Here is a 10619-nt window from a genome sequence, read left to right on the forward strand (position 1 = left end):
TTTAAACACTATACAAGACGAATATTCTTCTTTATGTTGTACTATTGATGATTAGTTTGCAAAGTAAGTCATGAATGTTTTTGGGTCATTCAAAAGGGCGTATGTATCTATTGTGTTTTTCAAAACTATTATTCTACAAAAATTCGCTCGCTTACAACCAACCCTAGTCAATGGATCGAAGATGTCACGCAAGTACATAAACAAAGATCGTTGTGTGAATGAATCAATCATCACGTTTTACCTTTTGAGAATCACAAAATTGAGGGTAATCACATTGGCATGGTCCTTTTCTGACCTACACAAACATGAGGAAAATAATCACCATTTTTTGTTGAGCATTCTACCATAATAACATCAATGATTAAAAGGTTGTGTATTGTTCAATTGACCCATAAAACACTTTCTTTTTTTAACAATTTCTTTTATTTTTATAAATAATTAATTTCATGACCTTATTATTACAATAATACTCTAGATTTGTAAAAGCCTTACCATTTTGTTATTTAACATCCTTCTTAATGATAAAAGCTTAAACACTAATGCATTAACATAGCATGATATGAGTAAAGCGATACGACATAGTTCACGTACCTTACGAAACGTGAACGATACTCGTCTTGGACCCCTTCTAATCATAGTATCCTTAACCATATCAACCTACAAACAAATTAATAAGTAGCCACCCCCCCCCCCCCCCCCTTCATCATGGAAACATATACGCAAATAATAAAAATAAAAAAAGCTAGCATAAATTTAATACTACCTTATGGTGGGGTATATAATGCTGCCAAGCGTATCTTCCTTCCCCAGAAAGCAAGAGCATCGATCGAGGGGGGAGATAAATAGCCTTTCTTAAAAGATTCGAACTATTTGTATCGCTGTCAGTATCACCAGCATATGCTCTAAACTCCATAATGCAAGACCCTGATAAGGAGAGGCTGTAAATGGAGCCCTCAAATGCTGAATGGGTATCTATATGTGGGGATAAACCTACACCTGCGGGGTATTCGTTAACCTGCCTCAAAATAATAGAATGAATATATCTTAAATGCTTTAAAAATAATAATAAAATGCGACTTGATTAAAGTTACCGTGAGTTGGTCTAATGATATGGCTGTCGCTTCATTAAGGTTCCTAAACAAAGGGATCCTTTCAGTTACACACGTAACAAATGATGGAAGTTCACCCAACTGTTGGTGTGTGTTAACATTTCTTATCTGCACCAGCAAATATGATTGACGCGATTTGACTAATGCTCGTTACAAAATCAAATTATGATACAATGCAACAATTTCAAGCATAAATCAATGGACGGATATAATAAGAACAGAGAATCTGAGATAGTTAAATTAAGATAGTATGCCTGATTCAAAATAGTGTAATCTTCGTTTACAAAGGTAACAAGACCTAATTTGACAAATAAACACTGACAATTTAGGAATGAGCACGGTACCGAAAATCCCAATGCCGATTTTCCCAAAATCTTGGTACCGGTACCGAAATGGTCGGTTTGGTACCGGTACCGAAGGCAAAAATTCAGGAAATACTGGTACTCAAAAAGTTGGTACTGACGGTACCGGTACCTGTTTGCTCATCCCTAACCATAACCTCTATGGTACTTAAAAACAAAGAAGGTAAAACCCTCCCATGATTAGCTCCTCCAATCTGGTAACTGACTAAGGCATACATAACTGCTCTAATTGAGTCAGATGGGTTGACCAAAGTCGAACAGATCTGTGGATACGTGTCAGAATATCTCAGGCATGCAACTATTAAGAACTTACATCATATCGGAATTCATAGCCGTAATGTTGAACCCTTCTCTTTGCAAGACTATGCCAAGGCCTTGCATCAACCGCAGCAAGCAGTTGCTAAATTGTTAAAAACAAGTGTCATAAATAAGGGAAAAAAAAAAACAATATGATCTTTATTTTGTAAACACAATAAGCCAAAAGAGTTGACAACATAGGGTAGATGTGACTAGATGGTGGGTTGGGTAACAAGTCAAAATGGTTAACGTTTTAGTGTGGATCAAAAGTTGTTGGGTAGTGTGAGAACTAGCAAACACTTGTATCTTTTCTTTGCTGGAATTATTTAAATGGTTAACATATGATTTAAAATACCAAAGTATTACAATGATAATGTCTTTAGGAGGTTTAGCACATTTTCAATAAACATAGGGTGACTTTTAGCTAAAATTTTAAAATCCCCATTTGACCAATTAGAGAAAAAGGTACCGTAGAACCATTTTTAATATCTATATTTAAGCGATATGCGATTACCAGACAACAATAATTTCAAATGCCGATGTATAAACCAACATTCAAAAAGAAAAATTTGACATCAGAGATTTTCATATTCTTATCAAACCAAAAGATTTGCGTTCTCCAAGTTTAACAGAAGCATGTCCTAGTGGGGTCGTGCTTAGAGCATGGCGGCGGTCCTAGTGGATAAGCACAATGAAAAATTTGACATCCTAGATTTTCATATTCTTGTCAAACCAAAAGATTTGCGTTCTCCAAGTTTAACAGAAGCATGTCCTTGTGGGGTAGTCTTTGAGCATTGCAGCGGTCCTAGTGGATAAGCACAATGAAAAATTTGACATCCTAAATTTTCATATTCTTATCAAACCAAAAGATTTGCGTTCTCCAAGTTTAACAGAAGCCTATCCTTGTGGGGTCATGCTTTGAGCATGGCAGCGGTCCTAGTGGATAAGAACAATGAAAAATTTGACATCCTAAATTTTCATATTCTTATCAAACCAAAAGATTTGCGTTCTTCAAGTTTAACAGAAGCATGTCCTTGTGGGGTCGTGCTTTGAGCATGGCAGCGGTCCTAGTGGATAAGCACAATGAAAAATTTGACATCCTAGATTTTCATATTCTTATCAAACCAAAAGATTTGCGTTCTCCAAGTTAAACAGAAGCATGTCCTTGTGGGGTCGTGCTTTGAGCATGGCAGCGGTCCTAGTGGATAAGCACAATGAAAATTTGACATCCTAGATTTTCATATTCTTATCAAACCAAAAGATTTGCGTTCTCCAAGTTTAACATAAGCATGTCCTTATGGGGTCGTGCTTTGAGAATGGTAGCGGTCCTAGTGGATAAGCACAATGAAAAATTTGACATCCTAGATTTTCATATTCTTATCAAACAAAAAGATTTGCGTTCTCCAAGTTTAACAGAAGCATGTCCTTGTGGGGTCATGCTTTGAGCATGGCAGCGGTCCTAGTGGATAAGGACAATGAAAAATGACATACTAAATTTCATATTCTTATCAAACCAAAAGATTTGCGTTCTCCAAGTTTAACAGAAGCATGTCCTTGTGGGGTCGTGCTTTGAGCATGGCAGCGGTCCTAGTGGATAAGCACAATGAAAAATTTGACATCCTAGATTTTCATAATCTTATCAAACTAAAAGATTTGCGTTCACCAAGTTTAACAGAAGCATGTCCTTGTGGGGTCGTCCTTTGAGCTTTGCAGCGGTCCTGGTGGATAAGCACAATGAAAAATTTGACATCCTAGATTTTCATATTCTTATCAAACCAAAAGATTTGCGTTCTCCAAGTTTAATAGAAGCATGTCCTTGTGGGGTCGTGCTTTGAGCATGGCAGCGGTCCTAGTGGATAAGCACAATGAAAAATTTGGCATCCTAGATTTTCATATTCTTATCAAACCAAAAGATTTGCGTTCTCCAAGTTTAACAGAAGCATGTCCTTGTGGGGTCGTGCTTTGAGCATGGCAGCGGTCTTAGTGGATAAGCACAATGAAAATTTTGACATCCTAGATTTTAATATTCTTATCAAACCGAAAGATTTGCGTTCTCCAAGTTTAACAAAAGCATGTCCTTGTGGGGTCGTGCTTTGAGCAAAGCAGCGGTCCTAGTGGATAAGCACAATGAAAAATTTGACATCCTAGATTTTCATATTCTTATCAAACCAAAAGATTTGCGTTCACCAAGTTTAACAAAAGCAGGTACTTGTGGGGTCGTGCTTTGAGCATGGCAGCGGTCCTAGTGGATAAGCACAATGAAAATTTTGACATCCTAGATTTCCATATTCTTATCAAACCAAAAGATTTGCGTTCTCCAAGTTTAACAGAAAAATGTCCTTGTGGGGTCGTGCTTTGAGCATGGCAGCGGTCCTAGTGGATAAGCACAACGAAAAATTTGACATCCTAGATTTTCATATTCTTATCAAACCAAAAGATTTGCGTTCTCCAAATTTAACAGAAAAATGTCCTTGTGGGGTCGTTCTTTGAGCATGGCAGCGGTCCTAGTGTATAAGCACAATGAAAAATTTGACATCCTAGATTTTCATATTCTTATCAAACCAAAAGATTTGCGTTCTCCAAGTTTAACAGAACCATGTCCTTGTGGGGTCGTGCTTTGAGCATGGCAGCGGTCCTAGTGGATAAGCACAATGAAAAATTTGACATCCTAGATTTTCATATTCTTATCAAACCAAAAGATTTGCGTTCTCCAAGTTTAACAAAAGCATGTCCTTGTGGGGTCGTGCTTTGAGCATGGCAGCGGTCCTAGTGGATAAGAACAATGAAAAATTTGACATCCTAGATTTTCATATTCTTATCAAACCAAAAGATTTGCGTTCTCCAAGTTTAACAGAAGCATGTCCTTTGTTGGGTTATGAAGGCCTTTGGGCCGGTTTTATTAGGAGGCCCAGTTTTGGTTCCTAATTATGTTTAACCCTAATACTGTTTATTATATATATCCCATCATGTAATTGTAATCTTTGTTCTGAGCTAATAAGAAAACCTAGTTGCAGCCCGTGGACGTAGGTCCCCTCGCGGGGACCGAACCACGTTAAATTCTTGTGTCGTTTATATTTTCGTTTATGCGTGTTTATCGTTGTGCATGTGTGTGCTGTTTCGCTTCCGCGCGCCGCTTTGTTCCTAACAAGTGGCATCAGAGCTTTGGCTTGTTGGACACACGGTTCGTTGCACTGGTAACGATTTCGCAGAAGGTTTTGGTTCGAATCTGTTTTTTGGTGATTAGGGTTGGGTAGGTCCGTCACCGTGAATAACTCTTGGAGATCGCAGGGTTAATTTCTGGTTCGTGTTCATCAGTGATCGACAGTCAAGATTGGTGGCTGTCAGGCTGAGTTAGGGTTTGACTATTTATTATCAACCGTAAATTAGGGAACCGGGTTTTGTGAAGACCATTTAGGTTCGGGTTCAGATTTGTTTGCAAGAGATTAGTCTAAGGTAACTTTATATAGCTTATTTACAGTTAGTTGATTTATCGGTTATTGCAAGAGCAAATCGGTTTATTTGGCAGTGTTCTGTTGAACAATCGTCAAGTTTAGGCCCGTGCCCTTGTTGTGTCTGTTCACTGTTTTCGATTTGTTCTCGTTTGTTATTGTTATAACTGAAGACGAGGTGGTTATGATCGGAATGTTGTCGGTTATGGATTTTGGTTGATTGGTTTGTCATGTGAACTTGGATATAGTACTGGTGATGGATAAACTTGGAGAAAATGGAACCAGCGGGTGTGCTGGTGACGGCATAAGTGAAAAAAAAAATGAGGTTAGTGGCAAGTCATGTAAACTATTGCTCGTTTGGATGATCTTTCGGTTAGGGTTTGAGTTAACTGATCGTGTGTACGGTCATAGAACCCTTGGTACCGCTTGATTTCATGAAAGTTCTACTGTTGTTATAGCTGTTTGCCTGTTAGCTGGTTCGAAACTGTGATTATTACTTCTTGTTCGTTTGGAATTGTGAAGTTATATCTTGTTTGGTGGTGATCAGTGGTACACCATTTGAGAGGTTCATAATCTCGTGTTGGGTAAAATTATTTGCCGGGATAGTACGAGTGGGGTTCATCTCATGGAGTGTTGGTGTGGCATGGGTTGGGATAACAGAGACAGTGGGAGCTGGGCATAGTCGACTTGATAGGTTGCGTAGAGGTGAGACATTTTAAGAGTCGATGTCGAAAGGTTTGGAATTCTGCTTTTGAGAATGTATCTGGGGTTGATGCATTGGGACTCAGTGAAGGCGGTGACGACTCTTGGGTTCAAGATTATGGTATGCTTTATTTGTTACTCACTTCAATGAAGCATTGTTGAATCTTTTAATTAAAGACTTTTGGAAGATACGAGTTTTTTTTGTATCGTCGGAAGAAGTGAACCAACTTCCGAGTTATAAGGTCTTGGCTCGCTGAATCGGGTAGAGCTAAGGGGTTTCAGTTTGCAGACATGAAGCCTGGAGCCACAGTGATGTTAGTTTGAGCGTATTCGGAGGAGGTCTGAACATGTTCGGGGTTTTGGTAACAGTGGGAGCACGCAGGTGTGTTCTAGGTTTGTTTCCAAAGGGACGTTGGGTTCGGAGGACCAGGAATCCGAATGTGAAAATCTCTCCTGGTATAGTCTGCTGATTTGGAGAGTGTTTATCCTCTGGAAGTCTTTGAAGCCGGTTGTGTGAGTAAGTGAGGGTCGGTTAAGATTGAGGATGAGTCATTGGCGAGTTTTGTCATGGCTGGGTCTGGGATGACCGGATTGGAGTTCTCGGGAGCTTCAATAGGCCTTTCAGGTAACTGATGAGAAGGGCGGATGCAACCAGGGTGTGGATTGGTAGAAATCTTAGTTTGTTCCTAGAGAACTGGAGGCTTGGAGAACTTCTTTTGTTGAAGTTTTAGCTTGTTCTTGGAACTGGAGGCTTGGTAGATTTCTATTACTGAAGATTACTAGAGTTACTGGATGAATGAGATTGTTATATTTACTTGGATGGCAGGCTGGAATTTATCGCAAGGCCTTCAAGTGGGAGATTGTTGGGTTATGAAGGCCTTTGGGCCGGTTTTATTAGGAGGCCCAGTTTTGGTTCCTAATTATGTTTAACCCTAATACTGTTTATTATATATATCCCATCATGTAATTGTAATCTTTGTTCTGAGCTAATAAGAAAACCTAGTTGCAGCCCGTGGACGTAGGTCCCCTCGCGGGGACCGAACCACGTTAAATTCTTGTGTCGTTTATATTTTCGTTTATGCGTGTTTATCGTTGTGCATGTGTGTGCTGTTTCGCTTCCGCGCGCCGCTTTGTTCCTAACATCCTTGTGGGGTCGTGCTTTGAGCATTGCAGCGGTCCTAGTGGATAAGCACAATGAAAAATGACATACTAGATTTTCATATTCTTATCAAACCAAAAGATTTGCGTTCTCCAAGTTTAACAGAAGCATGTCCTTGTGGGGTCGTGCTTTGAGCATGGCAGCGGTCCTAGTGGATTAGCACAATGAAAAATTTGACATCCTAGATTTTCATATTCTTATCAAACCAAAAGATTTGCGTTCTCCAAGTTTAACATAAGCATATCCTTATGGGGTCGTGCTTTGAGAATGCTAGCGGTCCTAATGGATAAGCACAATGAAAAATTTGACATCCTAGATTTTCATATTCTTATCAAACTAAAAGATTTGCGTTCTCCAAGTTTAACAGAAGCATGTCCTTGTGGGGTCGTGCTTTGAGCATGGCAGCGGTCCTAGTGGATAAGTACAATGAAAAATTTGACATACAATATTTTCATATTCTTATCAAACCAAAAGATTTGCGTTCTCCAAGTTTAACAGAAGCATGTCCTTGTGGGGTCGTGCTTTGAGCATGGCAGCGGTCCTGGTGGAAAAGCACAATGATGACATCCTAGATTTTCATATTCTTATCAAACCAAAAGATTTGCGTTCTCCAAGTTTAACATAAGCATGTCCTTGTGGGGTCGTGCTTTGAGAATGGTAGCGGTCCTAGTGGATAAGCACAATGAAAAATTTGACATCCTAGATTTTCATATTCTTATCAAACTAAAAGATTTGCGTTCTCCAAGTTTAACAGAAGCATGTCCTTGTGGGGTCGTGCTTTAAGCATGGTTGCGGTCCTAGTGGATAAGCACAATGAAAAATTTGACATCCTAGATTTTCATATTCTTATCAAACTAAAAGATTTGCGTTCTCCAAGTTTAACAGAAGCATGTCCTTGTGGGGTCGTGCTTTGAGCATGGCAGCAGTCCTAGTGGATAAGCACAATGAAAAATTTGACATCCTAGATTTTCATATTCTTATCAAACCAAAAGATTTGCGTTCTCCAAGTTTAACAGAAGCATGTCCTTGTGGGGTCGTGCTTTGAGCATGGCAGCGGTCCTAGTGGATAAGCACAATGAAAATTTGACATCCTAGATTTTCATATTCTTATCAAACCAAAAGATTTGTGTTCTCCAAGTTTAACATAAGCATGTCCTTATGGGGTCGTGCTTTGAGAATGGTAGCGGTCCTAGTGGATAAGCACAATGAAAAATTTGACATCCTAGATTTTCATATTCTTATCAAACAAAAAGATTTGCGTTCTCCAAGTTTAACAGAAGCATGTCCTTGTGGGGTCATGCTTTGAGCATGGCAGCGGTCCTAGTGGATAAGGACAATGAAAAATGACATACTAGATTTTCATATTCTTATCAAACCAAAAGATTTGCGTTCTCCAAGTTTAACAGAAGCATGTCCTTGTGGGGTCGTGCTTTGAGCATGGCAGCGGTCCTGGTGGAAAAGCACAATATATCCCTCTTCTACATTAATATGTTTGGAGACGTCATCAACAGTACTGCACCAAACCCAGTTGATGCCGTCGCCAATGCCACCGTGGAATCGGTGGTGGTGGCATTGGTGGCAGCATTGGCATTGACGGCAGCAGCATTGGGTAGGTTTTGTGTAGTACTGTTAATGACGTCCCAAACATATTTGTGTAGAAAAGGAAAATATTGTACTTATCCATCAAGACCGTCGTCACCATGTTCAAAGCATGACCCAACAAGGGCATGTTTCTGTTGAACTGGAAATCTTTTAGTTTAATAAGAATATAAAAGTCGAGGATGTCAAATCTTTCTTTTTGAATGTTGGTTTATATAGAGGCATCTAGAAAATCCAAAGCGTCCATTGATTGTTGTTTGGTAGTCACAGTCATTGAACCGCATATTGCTTAAATATAGAAATAGAAAGCAAAGAGATCCCTTACCTCCTCTTGTTGAGGTGAAACAAAGTCATGGATCAAATAGATTCCTGGAATATTCAACTCTGATGCTTCTAAATACACCTGAACTGAATCACTACCTTTAGCCTATCATTGAAAGAGACTGTGTTTAGAATATAAAATAGAGTGACCTGAATTTTCACAACATTATAATCAGCATGTAAGAGTTGGCATTCTAGAAAAGTATCCGAACAAGAAAATAATGTGCAGTTTTAACCTACTTACCTATGAATGGGTCTAACGGGTCAAATTGTTCTGAAATGTACTAAACTCATAAATGCCTTTGTTAAATATACTATAGTTTTCAAAGTATATTTAACAAGTTAAATGTTTCTCAAAATAGCTGTGCGGTTAATGCAGAAAAACATCAGACATCGATCAAGGGCCAATATTTGAGATATCGGTAATTTTAACATCATTCAGAATTTATATATATATAGCAATTTGACACTAACAATTCAGTATACTCTCCTGCCATTAACAAAGCAACCTCTTGCAACTTACAAAACACTAACAATCGGAGGCCAATTCCTAAACCTCAAACATAAAGTATAATACCAGGCACGGTGGGCGTTCAACCGAATAACGAACGTGCAACGACCGGCCTCCAAGATCACGAAGACATGGGCTCTGGGTCAATGCCTTGAGTGCTGAGTGTGCAGAAGCGTGATCATGGTACGAAACAATAACACGGCAACCGGTCTCATCGGCAGGATAGACTCCTTTAACTATCCCAAATGAGGTGAATGCAGAGGCAATACGATCTAAAGTAAGTCCAACAGCCGGTCCACAGTTAGCTACGTAAAGGTTGCAGCTTAATTCCTCACGATCATGACCCCCCTTTGGGCGGCTAAATTTGGGCAAACCCATTTGTATTTTGTAGTCTGTAACCAAATTAGGTCATGTTTGGGGGGCTTTTTTTTTTAGAAACAATTGAGAAGGACGTTTGATGATATAATAAAGATACCTTCAAAAATCACTAGACTTGAAAAGAAGAAAAGAAAATAGAAAAGGAGTCTTCGCCCCAATCCCAGTCTTGCAATACTTGAATTGGAACCCTAGCAGATGCAAATAACTAGTTGGTTCCCCTTTTATTTTCCTTTATTTTAGCCAAAAATTATTATGTGAGTATTTATATTTTTAAAATAAAGTATGAAGTCGAGCAATTTAAGTATTGAGATTGAGGAGACTCATGGCTTCACACCGTACAATTATTACATAGTGTACATTAGTGGAATTTTTTGTTTAAAAATTTACTTACGAGTGTATATATGTAAAAACAAAGTTATTTGAACATTTGTATTGTACACCAATTGTAAAGACAAGTTATTTGAATATTTATTTTATATAATAAAGAACAAAAACCAGGCCATCAAGAGTTGATCCTAAGACCTATGGATTAACACCCAATAGCTTTTTCACCACACCAATTGAATTCTTTGTTTTAAAACTTACTTGTGTGTGTATATATGTAAAAACAAAGAGATAATAAATAGTGGTGTACAAAAGATGAAGCAAGGCTTATAACTCATAACGCACAAAGGCTCTTAAAATTGTTATTATATAAATAAGTGTTCAAAAACTAATCATTAAATTGTAAAC

The 10619-nt window shown here is 38.6% G+C and overlaps 1 protein-coding gene across 1 annotated transcript; it reads right to left on the reverse strand.

The window, feature by feature from the left end:
- Positions 1–217: 217 nt before the first annotated feature.
- LOC143635357 (alkylated DNA repair protein ALKBH8 homolog) lies at positions 218–9887 on the reverse strand. Its single transcript, XM_077103212.1, has 7 exons — positions 9576–9887; positions 9003–9104; positions 1785–1871; positions 1092–1217; positions 764–1015; positions 592–657; positions 218–295 (listed from the first exon to the last, which is right to left on the reverse strand). Exons 1-7 carry the CDS (start codon positions 9885–9887, stop codon positions 224–226), a joined length of 1017 nt encoding a protein of 338 aa, XP_076959327.1. The 3' UTR covers positions 218–223.
- Between the last annotated feature and the right edge of the window lie 732 nt (positions 9888–10619).

The sequence above is a fragment of the Bidens hawaiensis genome, unplaced genomic scaffold (genome assembly GCF_021521415.1).
Source record: "Bidens hawaiensis isolate Kalapana, Puna unplaced genomic scaffold, B.hawaiensis_p1.1 tig00007455_1, whole genome shotgun sequence".
NCBI lineage: Eukaryota > Viridiplantae > Streptophyta > Magnoliopsida > Asterales > Asteraceae > Bidens > Bidens hawaiensis.

Excerpts from the sequence above, each read along its gene's own strand:
- LOC143635357 (XM_077103212.1), bottom strand. The coding sequence starts at position 9,887 with ATGGGTTTGCCCAAATTTAGCCGCCCAAAGGGGGGTCATGATCGTGAG. Across the intron at positions 1,016-1,091 it reads TATCATTAGACCAACTCACG|GTTAACGAATACCCCGCAGG; the intron begins GTAACTTTAATC and ends ATTTTGAGGCAG. Across the intron at positions 658-763 it reads ATTATATACCCCACCATAAG|GTTGATATGGTTAAGGATAC; the intron begins GTAGTATTAAAT and ends ATTTGTTTGTAG.